A 23,692-nucleotide genomic window follows, 5' to 3' on the forward strand; every position below is an offset into this window, starting at 1 on the left:
GCTTCGACCATCTGCGTACTCAGAAAATAGATTTGTAGGAATAAAAAGAAGCGTGGTGTAGCCTACAATCTTCCAGTTATTCATTTAAGTGATGTTTCTTGTTGGTGTGAATAATGAACTAGTACTTTACAACTCTTGTATGTTTTTCTATTGTTAGCTCAGCTTTGATTAAATATAACTTTTATTTTTTTCCCCTCTCCTTGTGTTAGGGAGAATACTACTTTATATCCAGAATGCGCGTATTGGAAAAATATTTGTAACAAATCAATAGAAGTTGATGGAACCGAAAAAAATCAAATAAAATAAAATTTATGAACTCGTATGACGATACTTTTGTGTTTTAGAAAGTGTTTTTTCTTAATTTCTTCGAGAATTTATGCTTTGTATTTAAATACAGTAATGTGTTTTCTAAGTTTCTAGTGTGATGTAGCTAGAAGTAATGAGATGTGTTTCATATTTATCTTTTGTTTGGGTTTTATATACGCACGCGAATTTAGGGTGGCCCTAGCTCGTAAAAGTGCAGTAACTAGAGATTCATACTGTAAATTGTTTATTGGGTATGGAAGATTCCATTTGGAATAATTTTCTTTTAATTTTGTTAGTAGAAGCTACAATAATACTATTTTACTTTAAAACAGTTAACTGACTCTCCTTCCTCTCTCTATATATAATAAATTAATAAGGAAAATATTAATTATAAAATTATTAAGTTAAAAATATATACATATGTAATAAAAAAAACATAGTTCGTTCTCTGTTATATTTGTGATACATCAGATTTAGATAATCACAACGATGATTGGTTCGTAGTATGTTTATCTTAACAGTAATTGGTCGAGAAATTAACATTAAAGCATAGTTACGTCTAATAATGTTTAATATGTATATATATTTATTTAAATTAAATTTCGAGACGTTTTTTTAGCCACTTTAAATTAGTTTTATTTTTACCTAGATTAAATCGCGAGTAAAAATTTTTATTCCTATAAAATTCTCGTTGTCTTCTTTAAGAAAGAGAATCTATAATAATGTAAAAAAATAAACAAATAAATAAAATTTTCTGTCATTTTTTTTTACAACAAAAGATGACAATCTCTTTCTGATCATTTGTTAATATAAATAGTTCTCTATGTCGAAGATCTACTTTTAACAGAACGAATGACACATTCAGAAATGCGAATTTGAGATTAATGAAATAGGAAAGATGCATTGTTAGACGATAATAATAATAAAGAAGAAGAAAATGGAGATTTTTTTCTTTCTTTTTTGGATGAATAGAAAGTTGAATAAATGAATAAATTTGTGACAATTGATGGTTACAATTCGACTGAATTTTTTTTTCTTATTTTAAAAATCAAATGGTTATGATTAAATCTCTACAATAGAATGTTAACATATCGCTTATTTTTTCAACAATTCCCTTATATAACCAATTGAATGTGATTTATAATTGTCGAAAAGGAATGAATGGATAAAAATAAACTTAAATTCTTATTTTAATTTTGTTTTTGTGCGGTGGAAAAAATAAATATTTAACCATATTAATGCCCATAATTACATTGAGTGAATGTAGTGTTTTTCAAGCTATCACCCCCTTTTCTTATATTTTTTTTTCTATTTCCCTTGCTTTCTAACACCTTTCTGCTCCTTGTCTTCTACATCTTCTAACACCCCTATCTTCCCTTGCTTTCCAGTCTTATACCGATCTCAAGGGATGTTGGGAGGCAAGGGGAGTAGGGATGTCGGTAGTGTTTACTTTGGGAATGTGTTAAGCTTTAAAATGTGTAAACAAATGAAATTAAATTCGTAAAATATATATTAAAATAAAATTTCCTTATTCTTCTAATAAAAAAAATGGATTGAAGATACCTTAAAGCAAAGGCGCGAGATTACATTTTCCAAGTGAAATTTCCTATTGAAAGGATATAACTTACGACATTTTCATAAAGAGGAACGAGAATTAATAGCATTGATATAAAGTTATTCAGATAATTTACTCGAATTATCTCATCTTAAAGCATTTTAATGATGCGTGTTGATTAAGTATTTGATAAATTGTACGAAGCTATTAATCATTTAACGTTTTAACCCTTTGAGTGTTACTCGATAAGGACATTTTATTTATAAATTTTATTATTGTATTGGCGCCAGTATTCATCATTCAATCAAATTGAATATAAAAACTGTCTCGATATTTAATTAAGTGAAATATTACTTGAATGTGAACCGTTATTGTTATACATAGGCTATATATAGAAAGAGAAAGATCCTGTTTAAGCATAGAAGGGTGAAACCACTAAATTATCTGCAATTTCAATTACCCTTTGCAGTATAAAAGAATGTAAAGCCAGCACTAAATTCCTGTATTTTAAGAGTTTTAAGGGGTCCTGATTCCAAAAAGCACCAAAAAAAGGGGGGGAGGTAGGCATGTGTTACCTTGTACTTTGCTTTATATCTCAGCTCCCCTTAGACAAAAGGTTTTCAAATTTGGTAGGAACACTTCTATATTTGAGACGTTGATGATGGTACATTTTGGGGTTTTTAAGTCGAGAATAAGAAGAGATAGAAGAGGTAAGGAGTGGGGTCGGACTTAATCAAAATTTTACTTGTTATTAGCATTTATATTCGAAAACTCGCTCCTACTCCCTACCCCTTTATCCCCTATCTCCTGCTTCTAGTTAAGTATTTAGTTTATAATATAAATAGTCGTCGCGATCGTTGGCGTGCGATAACATCGTCGCATGTTTAACGTATATTTGTAAATGTATAAATATTCTGTTGAGGAATAGAAAAGAAAAAAAATATAACTTTATTAGTTTCCTGTGAAGGAAAATTAGTAGATTTATTTTTTTTTTTTTCGACTTTTAAAACTCAGATGTCAGGATTTTAACAGCTCTTTTTTTCATAAATTTTTTTAAAAATCGATAAATACTAATTAAGTTATGCATTAAACGAAGAGTTGATATACTAAAACGGAACTAAAGGGTGTAAATTTATCGCTAAAATGGCCGTAACGACTTTATAATCAAGACGATATCAAAAGTGCACTTAAGAAAATGTCGCGCGACGCGACGCGACGCGTCAGGCTTGCGACATGTAACGCGAAAAACTTTTAAAAACTTATAAAATTACGAAACAAATAAATAAAATTCGATTAAGATTCTATTTTATTATATAAAAATTGAGAATTAAGAAAGGAAAGGGGGGAAAAAAGAATTAATTATGCATTCTCAACAGTAATCAAATTCGAGAAACATTTTTGGGGAGGAAAGAAAATTAATTAATTATTTTCGACTGTTTAAATAAAACTGGAAAAACATTTTAAATATTTATTTATTTATTATTTGATTTAATTATATTTACGAAAAACTAAAAGTATAGAAAACACCAAAATTAAACGTATCGAGGCCCTAAACTTCGTATGATAAGGCCCTAAGTTAACTCGTTTATAAGGCTGAGTGATGGTGACAATCTAAACTTTTGAGTAGGGCCTCGTGCTTTTATACATATATATTATATGGTGGAGAGAAAGGGCCTATTATTTATTATAACTCACGGCTACAAAAAGTTCCAAGACTAGCCCTGGGGCCCTTAAATTCACTTAAAACTGCTAAAGTCTGGCCGAAACGTATCTAGAATTCTAAAGTAATCGAATTTTCTAATTAAAATTTTAATAAAGAAACGTGGAAAGATTATAGAACGAAAGTTAATTTGTCTTTTATTACTCTATAAATTGTGTTCTATGTTTAATGATTATGGTTGCCAATATATTGAACTGTTATGCTTAATTATTAAGAGCCTTGTCAAGGTTAATGATATTCTCCTGTTAAATATTCTTGTAGCTTTCAATCGAAATTTCTATAATCAACGACAACATCTTTATTAAAATGGGAATTTATCGTCACACCAACCCATCTCCTGGTTACATTGTTACAAATAGATCCAACTTCCCTTTATCCCATTGTCGTAAATTTACGACAGAATCAAACGTTCAGATGGGACATTCTCCGCTACCACGTGCGTGTGTCTGAGTGTAGCCATTTAAAACCCTTTCCGAATTACGCTAGATGGCGACACATACTCGACCTACGCGAACTTAACCATCCCCTGTCTACAGATTATGAGCTTGTTTGCCTCGGATGGACAGACAGTACCGATTTAAAAATCTATGGATAATTCATTATGTAATTTTGTTTCTGGTGTGTTTTGTAATTGTTTCGGTTTACGCTGGCGTGGGGGGTGTAACAATTAAACAAGATATTTAACTTGTGTAACGATAACTGGGTCAACTTGTACATTATTGATTTCCATTGGCATTAATGGATAATGTGTACATAAGTGGAATGTTCGTGAACTGTTTGTTAGTTATACTTGGCGTTGCATGCGTATCGTAACGTCGTGTGTAACTCGCTTCATTTTACATTAAGTTTTGTTCTCGTGTTTTTTTTTTTTTTTTTTTTTTTAAGAATTTGACTTACCCGGCTGTTATATATAACAAAGGAAAAGTATGGCAATGGGTCAAAAACTGCCCTCTTAAGATTTTTATATTTTTGAACTAGAAATGCAAAAATAGTATGGATGTTAGTGTGCGAGGGCACGATTTTGTTCACCCATTTTAAAGCTTAATAACTCCTGTACCTTTTGTTCAATCTTTCTGAAATTTTGCAGAGAGGTTTGCGTATTAGGGGGAAACATTTCTAGAAATTTTCAGGAAAATCGGAGTATTGGTTCGGGAGATATGGCCCCACATCAATATCTCCAAAACCAATCTGAAGACCTAAAGATGACGGTAGAAGTTATTAGGGATTAAAACAAGGAATATCGGGAAAAATCCGACAGCAGCTTTTTTTAAATTTAAAATTATGAAATTTCTTCGTAACGAATTCTACCGTACGCCGAAATTTCAGCATGGCTGCCCGATTTTCATGTTACAACACGTTCAAGGTCACGCGTTTAATTGAGTATTAATTACTGTTTAAGATCAGTTATTCAACTCTTGAATGTTTCGGGGTAACGCGACGTCAAATTATAATAGGGTTGTAACTAGAAGAGTTACAGGAGTAGGAGACATCTCGTCGCGCAAAGCCTCTGCAACTGCAACTCTTGTACTTAATAATCAATAAAGCGTAGAGTTTAATAAGAAAAAAAAACACATTTAAGTCGAAATTTCTGGTCAGATTAGGTGGAAATTTGGCGGTAAAGCATTTAAAAAATGTATTATTTTAAACGGAAAGCTGGAAGAATGCGCGGAATTAAAAGAACACCGGAAAAGACACGTAAATTAACAATGGAGTTCATACAATAAAAACACGAAAATAAACTAAATTATGGCGAGGAAAACATTGTAAAGTGTGGAAATTAAACTGTTATAAGATTCGAAATGATAGAAATGCTTCGGTAAACTAATAAAATTGGTAGAAATTTTTCCCTCTTGCTTTATTATCGATCCAAGAATCGCTGCCAAAATTATTAAAGGAAAATCCTTTTCGATCATAAGCGCCAAAATGGATAGTTTTCGAAGCTTCGGGGCCAACTTTAATATCAAAATAAACTTTTAAAATAACTGACTGCTAAAATTTTACAACGTAATAAATAAAAATAAAAGAAAAAAATTTTCGAGTCCTGTCACGTAACAGAAAAAAAAATTCCAGGATTACTATTGTTAAGAAAATAATTGAAACACGTATTCTTTCATGTTTGTGATTACAATAAACAAATATTTTTCGATCGTTTTTATGAAGTTAACTCACAATTAAATGTTGAAATGAAGAGAAAATCTTTATCTAGATAATCCAACTTTTCTTCTTCTTTTTTTTTTTTTCGGGGGAGGAGATTTTGGACGGATGCCCGCTTTCGTTTTTCGATATTTTCTTTGTTTTTTACTTGATAGATATGTTTTAAAATTCTCTGTACGAATTAATTTTGGATAGATTTAGTTTTTAAGTAATGTTTTTATAATTTATCCTGATTTTTGTGGTTCAAATTTATTAATTTTGATCAATTGTGAGTCATTTAACTTCTGCCTTTTAGAATGGTTTCTTATATTTTCAATAATTTTATGATCCTTTTTAATAAATTTTTTTCATAAATTATATGAAATAATTTCACCCGAATATATTTACATATTTTATAAATCCTTATCGTGACTTTTTTTTAACCTAATCCTTTCTTATCCTGTTCGTTTTCATCAGTATAACTTCTCCTCTCGCATTGTACTTCATCTTGCTTATTGATTTTGTCCTAATCACGCGAGCAATATTGTTCCAGATTTTTTTCCTGATACATTGAAACTATTTCGTCTGGATGGAGCTAAATTAATTTATCCTCATCATATTGAAATTCTTATCCTAATTTTTGTTATTGTTATTGCTTTTATTTAGTTCGTATCGTCTCCTCTGATCTTCCAATTCAAATTTCATCCATCCCCTAATTAACGTAGACATACCTAAATCCGATGACGATGTATTTTAGGGGGTGGACCCTACCCCTGTCGTCCTTCAGATAGAATTATTATCCTGATTTTACTTCGATCCTGTACGATAGCAGTTTTTCAACCTTTTTCTCTGGCGTGTACCCCCTGTTCTAATATGTATATAAACTTGTATCACTAACCTGTACTCCTGGGGGTACGTGTACTATCGGTTGAGAAGTGTTTTATCCTGAATTTTACTTGATCACTCTCAACAAATTTTACATCGATCCTTGTTAATGAAAGCGTAATTATATTCTAATTACGATAAATATCTTGGCTGGTGATTCTGTTTAAGAATTTTATTCGGAATATATCGATCATGATTTTATTTTTGTCTGCCACAGATGAAAAGCGATATAACTTGCGTAAACTGGAATTATGATTAATCTAAGCTACGATTTTTATTTAAATAGTAAAATCTGTTTAAAACGGAAAAATATTCGGTAGAGTCCAGTTTACACAGGTTTCACTGTAATAATAATACGCAATATTATAATGATCATTGTGATTGATCGTGTTAGATTTTCCTGATTATATCAAATAATTCTGCATATTTTACGTTAAATTTTAAGGAATTTTCACTAATTAAGCCGTTTAAACTATCATCATCATCATCATCATCAACACAGTTCAGTCTTTGTCGTAAGATCTGTTTGATTTTCTCTATCCTTCCCTAATTTCCCAACTTTTATTTGGCCCACCAATAGCAGAATGGATAAAACCACTGAAAATTAGTGTTAGTTCGCGGGTTCGTGCTTAACCACGTGTTCACATATCGGCGGATCGTCCTGTTTTTCACGTGCCCAACACCTAAATAGGTGTTACGTCCTCTCCCCCTTAGCAGGTTACCACGTGTTGCATTGCTTCATCCCATCGAGCTAATTTCTATTTATAATTTAATTAAATTTTATTATTAAAAATGAAATTCTGTACTCTTTATCAGCTTAATTTATTTTCATTATTTACACGATGGTGTTTTTATTTTATGACTCATTTCAAGGAAAGAAGAAGGACGAGGACCAAATTAATGTTTACACAAGCTGAAACTATCGATACTTCACTTATTTACACAATAATTTCGCAAGAAAAAATGGGAAATTATTATTATTAAAATTATGAATTTATCGGTGAATTTAATAAATATTTATTTATTTTTTATCGATTTTTTTTACTACTTTTGTCATTCTTTATTTTTTCGATTTTTTTTTTTCAATTTTTATCAAGTAAGGAAAAGTATCTTTATGTATTTTCCTGTGGGAATTTAACAGAGGAGACTTCAGAATATAAGAAAGTATGTTTATATGATAATATCCTCCGAGGAGATTATTATAAATTTTAGTATTTTTACATTCTTGTATAGAAAAAAAAAGAAAGAAGAATTGCTTATAAAATCTTATATCGTCCTTACATAACTATACGACATTTCAGTGTTTATGCATCAACACGAAGAGAGTATCCATCAGAAGAATGTGATAAAGAAGAATGCCGTGAAAATAAAAGTTTGACTTAATAAATTCGGCATTCAAAAGGCGATAAGAAATCAGTAGAGAAACTGATTTCGGTTCTGAGATGCATCTGATATCTTTCAATTCCTTTAGATACTCTGTAATGGTATCAATTGTGTGATGGGTTTTCGCTTTCTATTCCCTTCTATCGCTGTTTCAATATTGAATTTATGAAGTCGAACCTTAGATCTTGCGATTTACTCAGAATCTTTTCAACAAGTTTATGGGATCTTGCTTAGATTGCTTTTTGTTTTAAAGTGTCTACATCTTGTTAACGTAAAGTTTTTATGCTTAGTAATTTTTTTTTTTTTTAAAGAAACAAATAAATTTAAAGTGTAAATTCTGCTACATAAATGATAGTTTCTTTTTTCGTTCGGCAAGCGAATTCTTTAACTGTTTTCTGAGCTTTAATGGTGTTTTTCTTCGCGTGATTAAACATTTTTCCACTTTATTATCCGGACTTTAAGCTTAAATTTATTTACCTCGATACTTTTTAACCGTTTATCCCTTTAAAAAATGTATTTTTAATTATAAAAAAAATTCATTTTACGCGTCATAATCCCTACAAAAGTGTTGCAAAAAAGAACTAAATTACGCACCCACTTAGGTGATGTTTTCTGGGATTTTTACAGAAAAATCGCCTTAAATTTTTAAAAACAAATCGTTAATTTAATATAAAATAGTTACAGTTTATGTAATTTTAATTTAAAAGGTGTAATTATTATTTTATTCAGCTCCATTTTTGAAGCGGAGCTGAAAAGTGATGAAGATTTTACCCACTTATTAACGAATTTCCATCACTCATACGTTTAAAATTTTAAAATATTCTATTAAAAATAAATAAAGGGAAAGAAATCTTACGTAGTTAATTAAGAGGAGGAAAGATTTGTTGATCAAAATGACGTCTAACATCCCTTCATAATAGTATAAAGATGTTCTTGCTGATTTATTGTCCCGATTCTATACAACAATTGATAAAGGTAGAAATAAAAGGAATGTTTCTCCAAATCAATCAATAAGAAAAGGTAGGACTTGACTTACATTTTTTTTTTCTTTTTCTTTTTTAGATCCTTGCAAAGGATGGAAGTTCTGTAAATCCATTTATCGTTCATTTTCGGTTGAACGAACGATCAGGTTAAGATAAAAGACGATGCGCTCGAGTGATTTGCTAGTCACTTCATTCTTCTTTACTCTTTCGTATTCAAAGTCACTGTAATTTATGATTTTTATGTGATCGAAACACACAATAAATTAATATACCAGCTTATAATACACGAATGATTCCTGTTTGCGTGCTTATAAAAGTGTACAGTACACTTGTTGCTCTTGCTCTTGGTGCTCTTGATGCTCTCTCTCTCATCTTTCATAATAATAATAATATTCTCTGAAAACTAAGTTTGACTTTTACACTTTTTCTCCTTGATTCTTTTTAAAGATTTATTTTAAATAATTTTATGATGAAAAAAAAATTCGGTATATTCATCATTTTGTATGCAGAGATCATGAATTCATGCATTTCATTTAGGATCAGAGTTGAATATATTTTTGAAATATCATCAATATTAATGTTCTTTCTTCTTTTTATTTTAGTTCCAGTTCTATTTCTAAAAATTATTCTTTTAAAATGTCAAAGAAGTAAGGAAATATTTCGTATTTTTCGTAAATAAAATGAAATATATCCCAATAACATTGTAAGGAATTTGTATAGAAGTTATATTGTTTTTATTGCTGAAGAAGAAGAAGTATATACGTTTAATTTTTATAAAATAGTAATAAAAATTAAAGGAAAAATCTATAAATATAATATAAAATAAATGAGTAATATAGTAAAGATGCTCAAGAATTCATGCTTTAAAGATGTTACAGGAGGAAGAAATTTATAAAACTGTTTTTAATAATAGTTTATCTTTTTAATAATATTATTTTTATGAGAAAATAGAATATTTTTTACCGTTTAATTTAAAAAAAAAGACGTTCAGGGTTTGAGATTGGATGCATTGCCAAACTTTAAATTAAAAGAAAGAAAATATGTATATACTGTATTTAAATACATTGGCTCCTTGCCCAATCATTTCGGAACCCATACTAATATTCACCTTATTCAAAAATACAATGGTTCCTTTTTAAAAAGATTAAATTTTATAGCCCAATGATATTTTTTTTCGTGTAATTTTCATAAAAGGATAAATGTATAAAGTAGCTCACGTTTTATATCTTATTTTTTTTAAAAATAGAAGTGAAAAATGTAAAATGAAATGGCGTGAAATATTAAATTAATTAATTAAATGTAATTTTATCTATCCTTATTTTATATTTCTTTATTTACGACTATTTTTCTCTTCGTTACACCAATTTGTAATTCGAGAAATGGGTAAAGATGATGATAAGAATTTAAATTTATATGACTCGTAATTATAATAATACAGTGAAACCTGTGTAAGCCGGAATTGCACGGTACCGGTTTGGCAGGTTTCCTTTTCGAACAGGTTCTTTAATACAGAAAATCGCTCGGTTCCGAAGAATTTTTTCCGTTTTATTCAGGTTCCGTTTTAGACAGGTTTTACCGTATTTGCGTGTTAAATAATCGTTGTTTTTATTAAGAAATGGTATAGAAGTTTACTTTATTCCTCTGTAATTCTGATAAATTCTGTTAAAGGTTTCTTCCGTACGAACAAACCTGAATTAAAGAAGAAAAAAAGTTTTGATGATTCATGATTCAACGTGTGCAGTAATGTATTTTCTGCTCTTGATATCATTTTTTTTCCTATCTGGAAGATTTATTTTTGCAGTACAGAAAATTCTACAAGTCGTGGATAAGAAAAATTACTTATCTATATTATTTCAAATATCTTTTTATGTGGCTAAACTTATTTTTTTTCCCTTGAATAATGGAAGGCAAATTCCACTAAATTCGATTCTAAACATTAAATTTTGTTTTTAAAAAAAATATATATATATTTTAAGTTTGCTTTGAGAGAAAAATAAACATTAAATATTTCATGTTTATTTTAAAGTTAACGTGGTAGATGTATCTATAACTCTTGGTGTTTTTTTTTCACTCATAAGTTATGCAGCATTGCAGAAACTCTTCAATATCTAGAAGTACTCATAAGGAAGAAGTCGAAGAGATTTCCTAGATTTTGATTAATTGGGCATGCCTTTGATTCTCTAGAGAGGATTTCCGTTCGTCTGCCACCTGTTAAAAGATAGTCCAAGTGTAGGCTACAAGTTAATCTGTCTCTAGAAAAGATTTCCATAGCCTTACTTTATATATATCTGCCCATAATCGTACACGTGAATTACACCTTCATGGTTTGCCCATTAATTTACTCACGTTTTATAATAACGATGATTGCTGCTCTCACGTACCTCGGCGTTTCAGGAATCTAATTATGGAAGAATTTTTCCATTTACAAAATTATACCAAAGTTATATATAACTTATAAGGATGAATGAACAATAAAAAATGTACAAGTTATATATTCTAATGGATTACTTCATTCATAATGCATTCATACTTGATCAATATCAAGATAATCAATTATTATAACATAAGTGATTAACAATATATACATGTATTTACCTTATTTTTACTGTAGTAAAAAAATTTACCGGAATTACATAATTTCATTTAGAACAAGAAAATACTTTAATTAAATTAATTAATTTTTATTTCGTGTAGTAGGATATAATATAAATTCGATTCAGGTTATAATTCTCTATTAAAGTGACAAGCAATGAAATAACTTGAGATGATATCTATAAGCCGAATGGAAGGATCATATCATAAATAATTAATCTTATGTATTGCCTCTTTGAATCTTTCATAAATTTTTCTGCTTTTTTTTCCTCTTTTATGAATTTTTTTCGTTTTCTGTGCTACTGAATAATACGAAAAGTTAATAAATAAATTATAATTAAATTTACTAAAATTTTTGAATTTATTAACCCTATCGTTTCTATTGTAAAGACAATTACAAAATACTAAACACTATACAGCGGTTAGCTACATTTCGGGTCCCCCTTTCTAACGAATATCTTATGTTGGTCTTCAAGAGAAGATGTAATAAGAGAGAAAAAAAAAACAATTCTCAAACAAAACAATGACATTTTTTGAATATACAATTCGTATGTTTGTCTGTCTGTCGAATTACATTATGAAATTGTGGTATACGAATTAAATAGTGCATATTAATTTGCACATACACCTGTTCAAAAAGGAAACCTGCCATACCTGAAAATATATATTAGTTACCAGGCGAGTCCGGTTTACATAGGTTTTACTGCATTTATTTGTATATATTTGAAATCTTTCCATTTAAATACGTGCTTTGTCTTTTGTTTACGTGTACGCGATAAACTTTACAAAAGAGTTCGTTTCAATGTTATAATTAAGTACTTAATTATAAACGGGAAATTTTCATTGCATAATTCATAAACTCTAAATAGAGCGAAATAATAATAACAGTAATAATAATATGAAAGACTAAATTCCTGCCTCATATACATAACAAACGGGAGGGATTATAAACGAAATATTTTGTCTTTGTTCTTGGCTACTCAATTACTTATAATAAACGATAATCAGTGAATTGATAATACAGTAAAACCTGTTCAAAACGGAAACTTGCGAAACCATTAACAAATATTTTTCACCGTGCGACTTCGGCTTACACAGGTTTTTACTGTATCAGGATAAATTCCCATTTTAAATTGTGTATTTTATTATTTTCTATACTTAAAATGTAATAAAACTAGAGGCGTAGTCTAACATACGCTTAAATTTTTTCTTGTTATATTCCAGGTCAAATACGTACAAGGACAATTCTAGATAAGGAAACCGATTCACGATATTGGTTGACGATTTATGCTCAAGATCGTGGTGCTGTGCCTCTTTCTAGTCGTTTAGACGTATACATCGAAGTGGCCGACGAAAACGACAATGCACCACTAACCATGGAACCTGCTTATTATCCAACGGTGCGCGAAAATTCACCACCAGGAACACCAGTTTTAAAATTGGATTCCTTTGACTTGGATATAACGCCAAACCAGAGATTGAACTATAAGATATCGGCCGGAGATCCTCAGGCCTTCTTTTCTATCGATCCCAATTCTGGTAAGTGACAACTTAACTGACTTTCTGATTAAAATTCCTCTGGCTCCATTCTGTTTACTATTAATATTTAATTTCTATGTGAACATTAATAGATACTTGTAAAAGATACGAGGAGGAAGGGGAGGAAAAACAAAACAAAAAAAAAATATCAATTCAAAACGCTTAAAATAATTTTAAGTGTAAATTTATACGGAAACAATGAAGATTTTCTTAAATTTCAGCAGTAGTCCAATCACTTTAATTAGGGGAACTTCACGTGGATGGTTTACTTATTTTAAAAATATAAAAATATTTATCATTAATCGTACGGGAGAGTTGACTTACGTAATAATAATAACAGAAGAAAAACAACACACGAGCTCGTTGTTTACTTTATAGTGTTTCCACCAAAAAAAAATATTCTCTTCGTTTTACATATTTAAAAAACTGTATAATATAAATTTATTTTAATTTTTATATATATTTATATTATATAACCCGAAGGAAATAATTTCGAGGTAAGGTAATGCACATTCATGAGAAAATGTTATAACCACCTGATAGCTTTACGTGAATAATGTAACCCACAAACTATCCTCAGTACGTGACAAGTAATTTAATATTTTCGGATAGGATAATCCGGCATTTTATTATTTCAAAAATTGGACACAAAAAGGCGCAGGTGTTGAAAACGACTGAAGAATATTATTATTCTTTGGCTTTATTTTATTCCCTTATTTTTATTATTATTATTATTTTTTTAACCTCTTTGTTCGGGAGTGAATTTTATCCACAACATTTAACTGTTTTTACCGTAGGAATAAATTTTCTTATTATTATTTTATTTTTTTGAAAATTTCATTAAACTTGTAAACATGATTATAATTATACAGTAAAAACCTGCCCAAACGGAGCGATTTTCTGTGTTTAAAATTGCCTTTTTAATGACTAAAAATGATGATTAATTCTGTCGTTATCATCATTATTCAGTTTATAATGTTATATATATATATTATTATTATTATTATTATTATTATTAATTTTATTATATATTTAATTATCCGATATAATTATGAGCTGTGTTATGGATATGTATACACAAACTCAGAATAATTACGGTAAATGTCAGTAAAATTTCATATTAGATTCTATCTTATACAGAAATAAATCACCCGAAATCTTTTAGCTTGGTTTAGTATACCTGAAATCCTGTTGGAGGAACATCGGAATAGGTTTACAATTAGAAAAATACTCATAAAAAATGGTTGCAAATATACCAAAAATTACCATGTGACTTATTGGCTATGGATTAAGATTTGGCTAATTTATTGCCTACTCTTGATATTCCGTACAAGTTTTGTGCATATTTAGCGGTATAACGCCGTATTTTTACGAATTCTTTCAATTAACATAAAAAAATAGTGTATTTGAGCAGCATTTTTAGGCTATTTTTATAATTTATTTGGCCAATTTTTAGCTTTTAAAACGGAGTTCAATCTCCATTAGATTTTCTTTTTTATTGAAAACCATTGTTGCCATTGTAGTAAGTAATAACAGTATTCATAGGAAAGTGAGTTCTTGCTCCCGAAATCGTTTTCATGGCATTCACAATGGCTGTCTTGTGCAAAGTTCACCATCTGATAATGAAGAAAGCAGTGTTATAATGACGCATCGGCGTGAATGTCCCCTTTATACTTCTGTATCTAAATGTTTCTAAAAGCATTACACGCTTATAATTTCCACATTTGAAGAAAGAAATTCAGAAGAAAGGAAAAAAAAATCGAATATTTGACTGAATAATCGCTACCATTTCTAGATACAGATGACTTTCAGCTACTGATTTTTCTATTTATTTACTTTAAGAGAAAAGGCTAACACCCCGAGGAACAAACTTTTATCTGGTATCATTTTCGGTACAGAGTGCATTTCCTTTGTTCTTTTTTTTTCCTTCTTCTTCTTTGGGATCCCCCTCCCGGAATAAGGCCTCGAAAGTGTTCGCAGCAACACAACACGCTGCTAAAAAAACAATAAACGATTTTACAAGAGAAGGAAAAAGAGACCCTGGGGAAGAAACGAGACTAGCACAAATCGATTGCTGAAAGGGGGAAGAGCCTAGAATGATAGATGGTTAAGGTGGGACGTCGAGAAAGCAATGTAATGGTCCGGAAGTCCCTGTTTCCGTCTTTCTCCACCTTCTTCTTAATGTTCTCTATGCGGGTATTCTCTGACATTGTCTGTCATAGGGTCGACTAGGGAAACTCGACTGTTGAAAAATCTGTTTTCATTGATCGCTGCTAATCGTTGTTTTAATCGATAGCAATCTGTTATCTTAAGTTAACTCCATTGTTTAAGTCAATATCTCGCCTTAGATTCTGTTGAAGAAGTGATTTATTATTGATATGTTCTTATGTTAACTGCATTGTTTATGTCTTTACTATTAACATGTTGATATGTTCTTAAATTACGCTTAATTATTCAATTGTGATAGTGAAAATATAAAAATGTCCATAAAAATAATAGGAATTTTACTAGTCTCTAAAACGTGATTATAATGTATTATAATTCTGGTGTTATGGCTTTAAATTCTAATAATCCCGTGAAAATCCACACAATGAGATAATAAAATTTCAAAAATGTAGATAGAGTTCGTAGTAATGGATGTTAAAATTCGAAAAAAGGGGGACAATTGCGCCTAATTTACTCCTAGCAATGGAATTTTTACGTATTGTTACGTGTAAAATTTCCATTGAACAAGTTGATAACGTCATAAAATCCTTCCTTATTTAAATATTTTAAAGTTTACTTTATAAATTTTGCTAGATAAATTCTTTAAAATGAATTGAAAATAAATACATTAAAACCTGCGTAAACGGGAATAATGCTGTCCGGTTTACACAGGTTTTACTGTAATTTTATTTTATTTTTTTAAATACACGAGTAGATTACCGTTACAGGAAACTAACAAGGGATATCGAACTCATATAAATCGAAATTCCTGCTTGACATCCTCACTTAAGTAGAATTGATGCTTCATACAAGAATTACTTCTGATATTTTCTTTCGAAATTTTATTACAAATATTGAATAATATTATTTCCGAATTTCCTTCAAAATATTATGGGCTAAAACATACGTTTTTATTGGAAGAATTTCGAATTTGATTGACAAAATTCGCTACAAGTAATTCATGACTCCAACACCCCCGCCGGTGACGTCATTTCCTTATCAACCGGAAGTCCTACCGTCACGTGCAGAAAATGTAATTGATTGTAGAAGTGACAAGGAAGGGGCAACCATTTTCATTCTCATTAAAGAATCGACGAAATTCAATAAACTGTAATGGGTCAGAATGCCAATTTATTAGCGAATCCAATAATAGAGAAATTATCGCTAACGTTGCAATCGTCATGGAAACAATATATTTTCTACAATTGAAAGTTAATAGAAATTTCAAGAGTTATAGAGACAAAATTAAACTTTTCACTCTATAACTCTGCTTTTAAATGAAAGTGCCAATTACTTTTACACAGAGTCGAAGGAATTATAGAGCTAGAATTTCAATTATGCCTTTGTGATAAAATAAATTGTACACCTTTATTAACAGATTTAAATAAGTAAATGTAAAATTAATTATATTTATTTCGTTATCTGACATACATACGTACTGTACAGTACACACATATATATACAGTAAAACCTGTGTAAACCGGACACGCACGGTATCGAATATATTTTTAAGGTTTTATTTTAACACAGAAAATCGCTTCGTTCCGAAGAAAATTCGTCCCGTTTAGTCAGGTTCTGTTTTAGACAGGTTTTACAGTAGATTCGAATCTCTAACGAGAACGTTAAAAATTGGCCGTTGTTTGGAGGTTATTTTGTGTGCCTTTCAGAAAGAAATGTCCCTGCAAAAAAATGGCCGCCGTTTAAAGGTGAACGTTATTGGAGGTTCGACTGTGTGTGTGTAGGCGTGTTTGTGGGGTGGCCCACAAATCAATTAATTGTATTATTATTACTTTTTCATCTTAAATATTAATAAACTTAAATATTCGCTTAAAAATATTTAAAAAACGTAATTAAAATAAGAACAATTACATTCTTTTTTTGTAAATACAATTAGAATAATTTAATAGAAAGATATTATTTACAGATAAAAAATAATATAGGCCTATATATATATATATAAATTACACTCCTAAACAAGTAAATTATATAAATTCATTAATAAATGGAGAAGATAAAAAAAAAATAGTTAAAATTATTCTTTATAAATTTTAATTATTATTATTTTTTATATTGTTAATTAGCAAATTTATTCCTTCTGTAAATAAAAATTCATTTTTGATAAAAGATCAACAAATCATAAAAGCGATTAAAAAACTTGACAAGTGTTCTTTAACAATTAAAAACACGTCAGATATTAATACAAGAAATAATGCAGATTATTATTAATGATTTAAAAAAAAAAAAAAAAAAAAGAATTAAAAATTCGACTAATAAGAATAATGATATGACATCTCTTTTTTATTCTGTTGATTCTTCAGTTTATTTAAATAAGAATTTTATTTAAAAAAATCGTTCTCTAAACAATTAAAAATATCATACTCGTGGGGAAGTAATAATTCAGCCAAACCTGTAAACAACGGCCAGCGAATGGTACTTAAAAACAGGCTTTGTTTGAAAACGTTTCCGGAAAATGGCCGCCATTTACACGTGTCCGTTATCACAGGTTCGACTACAGAAAAAAAAAAGAAAAACCGCTTTAGTACAGAAGTAAATTCCTTAATTAAATTATGCAATTTGTTAAGTTATGATGTAATTTTACTTGCATGTTTTAATTTTAAACTATCATAAATATTCCCTCGTGACATTTAGTCTGCTGATGTTTATCTTCCCATTTATCAGTACATTAAGTAGTTATCAGAGATATAATTTATTTTATTCTGACGATTTTAACAACTAAACAAACTCGAAATTCCGATAAAACAAAAAAAAAAAAAGAATGAAAGCTAAAAAATTTATTCAATTATTTTTAACGTTTTATTTATGAAATCGCGAAATTGTTTAGCGCTTTTTACAGGTAAAAAACATGAATATTTCTGAATATTTAATAAATTGGTTAGTTGTTTAGTGTGAGATGTCGCGAATATAACACTTTTTCTATTGACTAATAGATGATGCCAAGAGAAATTCGATATTTTAAAGGCTAAAAGAAGTGAGGAATTTTGAAACCTCCGAAGGGAAAAAAGTTTTATCTTTATATATATATACAGTATTTTATATTTTAACAGTAAATTTTTTGTGATTTGGCTTTCTATTAGTTGAGTAATAGTACTTTCATGGAGTAAAAGGAGAGCTTTTTCTCTCTGTTCTTCTACTGTGCTTCGTAAATCATTACATTGGTTTGGATTTATTTATTTTTATAGAATAGATAATAAAGGAGTAACCGAGTTGATTAAAAACCACTGAAGACTTTTTCGTGGGTTCGTGTCTGATCACGTGGAGTTTTCCGGATTTTCTTCACGTGTCTAACACCTAAATAGGTGTCAGTTGCCCATATAAAATCCTTTTGGGAGTCATCCCCTTGGCATTTCGCCCATTTGCTGCGTTGCTGTATCTTATCAAACCAAACCAAACCAACACCCAAATGGTTACTTCTCTACAATTAATAATATTAATAAACCCTTAAAAAATAATATATAAATCCTTACAAAAAACAGCAAAATAGAAGAAAACAATAGTAATTAAGAATATAATTGTTATTTTGCCTGTTTTTATTGTAACTGTTTACCCATTTTGTTGATTACCATTAAAAAATCGCACGTGTCGCTTAAATGTTTTTTTTTATTTATTTATTAATAATGATGATAATCAATATAGGCCTACTCTTTAAGAAAATGTTAAAATAAAGTTTTAATTGTTTAACAAATAACATTTTTTCTTGCAAGAAGATCGAATGGAGCGTACTTGCTATCGGTGTAAACAATAACATGGTGTACGAATTCCGTTTGGGAAGGGATATTCTTCCATTGTTTACACAGCATTGTCGCATTTACATTTTTTCTCTCTTTCTCAATCTATTGTATTGTTTTTTTTTTTAATTTCTCTTGTAAAGGAACAGGAGAAATTTAAAGAACAATACCACGAAATTCAACAGATGCATTCGTTTTTTCCATTATAGTGCACGGATTTACGTCATTTTGACGTCATTTCTATCATTTTTATAATGGGGAAGAGCATAAAATGACGTCAAATTGACGCAATAAGGTGCATTATTACGATAGAACGAAATGCAACTTTATGTATGATAAATCCATATTTTTGTCAGAATGAAATTATATCACTCTTGAAAAATTGCCGTAGATAAATTTCTACTTTTACTTTAATTATTTTGTGTTTTATTATTAATATAAAATATAGAACATTAACTGGTTAATGTATTTAAATTGTTAGATGTCCACCAGCGAATCTAGAAATTCGAGTTATTATAAATGTCGCCATATTTATTTAAGCACATTTGTCTTTTTAATATATTCAAATATTCGAAATATTTTAAAATGAATATTTAAAATTAATAAAAGATTTATTACGAAATTTTTACAGTTAATTATAAATTTGATATACTCTATTATGAAAATATAAAAACAATGAATTTTAAGTATGTTCTAGTGTTCATTATTGCTTTGTTGCTTTCATTTGTTTTTTGTTATAAAAGTAAAATAACTTCAATTTATTTTTATTTAAATACATTTATAATTAAAACTGTGTCCAAAACTTTCAAAAATATAAAATTATTCGTGCAATATTGCATCGAATTGATACGTTTCCGAATTGGAGGCGTATGAATAAAATCACGGAACCTCGTGGTCGTGGGTTCGCACCCGAAAACGGGCGGGACACGTGGAGTTTTGCGGATTTTCTTTACGTGTCTAACACCTAAATATAGACCAGTTTCCCATAGAACGTCCTCGTGTGAAGCATGTCGAGTTGCCATAGACAAATGAACCAAATCAAGCTAAGTATAATGAAACTTTTCATTAAGGTCTGTCCTGTGGGTTCTGAGAGCCTTTTCTTTTATTAATAACGACCAACGAGTCCACCCATGAAAATTCCAGTTCACTCGGACTCGAACCCGGATCATCCAGAGCAGCAGGCCAATAATTTCTTGCAGATTGGAAGCATCGTTTTTATTCTTCATATACGCTTACAAGAAGGCCCTATTCACAATGGGATGGATCATGTGCCGTTAAATAATCAATCAACCAATCATTATTAACGTTTTAACTAGCGAATAAACGTATAATTTTTACCGGAAAATCCCTTTATAAATTTGGGGGTGCGTATATTATATTCGAATAATACAGTTTTAGATTTATACAGTAAGTAAAGTGATTTATTTAAAATTATATTTAAATAAACACAGCGATAATTTAAAAATATCCTTAAATATTTTATCAAAATATTTAACTTAAGTCAGTTAAATTGATAGTAATTTGTGGAAATAATTATTATTCTCGTACGTAATTAAAGTTAAAATTACCATAAATAAATTATAAACTCTCGACATGTTTATTTATTCAACAGAAATATTTATATTATTATTATTATTGTTGTTTTTTTAAATATTCGTATGTATTTTTAATTCAATACATGTACGAGTGTTAACTTAGATTACACTTGTATGTCTTCATTCACGGTTTTAATGGAAGACCTACAAAATTATTTGAGTAAAACTCTTAATATTCTATTGAGAATAAAGAGAAAATTATGGAAAATTGGATTTTTTTTTTAAGTATAATTTTGAATAAATTATTTTTTCTTATAAAAACTCCAGCACAAGCCGAAAGTTTTAACTTTTTGACATTAAATTTATGATTTAATTTGGAATTAATTTAATAAATTTTAATTCTGTTATAAATTTCCATATGATTAAGATTAATAAATAATAATAATAATAATCGAGACAAGATCTGAATATTCTTAGATTAAAATTATGGTTTTAATCTGTTATAAATTCTTATTATATATTAATAAATAAGATTTTCATGTTTTAAAAAATAATTTTTTTTAAAAAAAAGAAAAGATTCCTGAAGAATATTAAATTTTCTCTATTTATTATAAGAGTATAATTTAATTTTTTTTTTTTTTTTTGTAATCTTCGATTAATGATGTAAAGTTTTTGATTTTTTCTTCTTTTTCTTCTTTTTCTTCCAGTATTATTATTATTTTTGCGGTGCGTGTTATTTTATCAATATTAAATTTCTTCGCTATTTTTAAAAACCGGAGAGAGTTTTATAGAAGTAAAAAGAAGTTTAATTTAGAAACGTATTATTATTTTTTATTATTTTATTCTTCATTATATATAATAAAAAATAAAATAAGAAATTACACTGTAATATTTTATTTTATATATTATAATTATTATATATGTGACTATGAAGTTTTGAAATTAAATTTTATGTACGATGTTTATGTCCTTTTGTAAGTAGAATAAGTTTTTTAAATCTGTGTGCAGTTTGACTATTTTTTTACTTTGTTTCCTTATTAATTTTTAATATTAAGCTATGCCTAGTTATTTTTTTGTATCTTCAATTTGAACACGGAGATGAAATGGGGCCGAAGCCAGTCACGCTCATACACATAACACGACACACACTACACAAATGTGAGGTCATCCTCTCTAAAGCTATCAAAATATATAGATTTAAAATGGTGCAAAATCTATATATTTTAAGACATTTAGGATATGATTTAGATCTTTTAACTTAGTACAAACTATGGCTTTTGAAACGAGCTACGATTAGAACTCCTTCAAATAGTAGTTAACAACTGTTTACTCAAAATAAACTAGTATTAATCTGTACAAAGTACTGTATTACTTAACAAATGCTAGGATTCGATACATGAAGAGTGATTTAAGCCATGGTGTAGGCTAGATCTGGTTTCTGTAATCGACCCCGTGTCCTGGGCACGAGCCAAAAGGTTCTACTAACATTTTTTATTCTTGGTATATTAAAAGAAATATTCAATACGATGGCATTTTTTTTAGAAAAAAATGAGAATATTTAATTATTATCTGACTTTTATTCGATAAAATAATAAATTACTGTGGATACATTGGGATAAAAAATCTTTGAATAATTGAATATTAAACAATATCGGAAATTAGATACAGAATAATACAATTGTTTTGCCTTTTAGTATCTGTTAATATATTTAACAATAGGTTTGCATGTATCACATTTCAATAATAATTTGCTACTGTATGTACTGTACGTTTGTATGTTTGTTAGGTATGGTGCACCAAATTTGGCACGGATATTCTTCGGTGTCATAGAAAAAATACTGTGGGGTCTCCACTCCCTATTAACTTAAGCCCCATAAAGTGTTAACATAACATTGTAATTCCATTATTGTAAATACTCAGGTCAATAAATGTACATTTTAGTTACTAAGACCATTGTTTTTTATCACTTTCTTCCAACCGAATCTCACCAATTCTTCACACACTTAAAGCCTTTTAATGATATTTTTCCTTTATAAACAATATACAGTATTTGAAATTTTTAATTACAACCCAGAAATAATATAATCTTTAACTAATTAATTAATTTTCAGGGTATATTTGTTAGCAATAAAAGTTATTTTATTCTTAAACCAGCAATTATTTATTGTAACTTCGTCAGAATAAATCACGATACTAAAATTGAGAGCATTGTCACATCGACAAAATGCTTTCAATTTTAGCAAGATCTTGCCCCTGTACATCATACTTTTCCTGTTAACAACAGAGTCATGCCGGTCTGCTTTAAGGAGAAAATTTTTTAAAAGTCGTTCTAATTATATGAAATTATGAGTTAAGAATTATTATACTTTTATAATTATTATCGTATAAAAGTTATTCTATTCTTAAACCAGCAATTATTTATTGTAACTTCGTCAGAATAAATCACGATACTAAAATTGAGAGCATTGTCACATCGACAAAATGCTTTCAATTTTAGCAAGATCTTGCCCCTGTACATCATACTTTTCCTGTTAACAACAGAGTCATGCCGGTCTGCTTTAAGGAGAAAATTTTTTAAAAGTCGTTCTAATTATATGAAATTATGAGTTAAGAATTATTATACTTTTATAATTATCATCGTATAAAATATTATCTCATCAGTAAAATTATATAAATACTATAATAGCATTTACGTGCCATTGTAAAATTTATAAAATTTAAAACAATTTTATAAGAGACTTTGTATGAATTAATGTGTGTTTTCAGTAATTTATATGAGTAAATTTTGATAAATTGCATTTGACAAGAGAACGATAATGTGCTTTCGTTGAGGAGAAATTTATTTATGAGAAAACTTTAGAAAATCTGTTGCCTTATAAATTTGGCAAGAATGATTACTTAAAATATAATTGATTCCAGCAATCTATAAATTAAAAAGAAATTTCTCCATTTAAATATTGTTTATTATTTTTCAAAGTTTTATGCTTTATTCGTCTTATATTATTATTATTAATTTTTAAAATAAATTTTTAATATTTAAAAAAAAATAAAATAAATTTAAACAATTTATAAAAGATTTAAATTTTTAAAAAGTAAGCAGAATGTATTAA

At 28.7% G+C, this 23,692-nt stretch overlaps 1 protein-coding gene across 1 annotated transcript in view; it reads left to right on the top strand.

The window, feature by feature from the left end:
• The window catches only part of LOC136987822 (fat-like cadherin-related tumor suppressor homolog), a 254,157-nt gene that overhangs the window by 118,028 nt on the left and 112,437 nt on the right, over positions 1–23,692 (top strand). Inside the window, 1 exon segment of the mRNA XM_067285564.1 lies at positions 12,782–13,096. Coding sequence (XP_067141665.1) covers positions 12,782–13,096 — 315 coding nt within the window.

This window comes from Centruroides vittatus, unplaced genomic scaffold (genome assembly GCF_030686945.1).
Source record: "Centruroides vittatus isolate TY-2023 unplaced genomic scaffold, ASM3068694v2 scaffold_2802, whole genome shotgun sequence".
Classification (NCBI taxonomy): Eukaryota; Metazoa; Arthropoda; class Arachnida; order Scorpiones; family Buthidae; genus Centruroides; species Centruroides vittatus.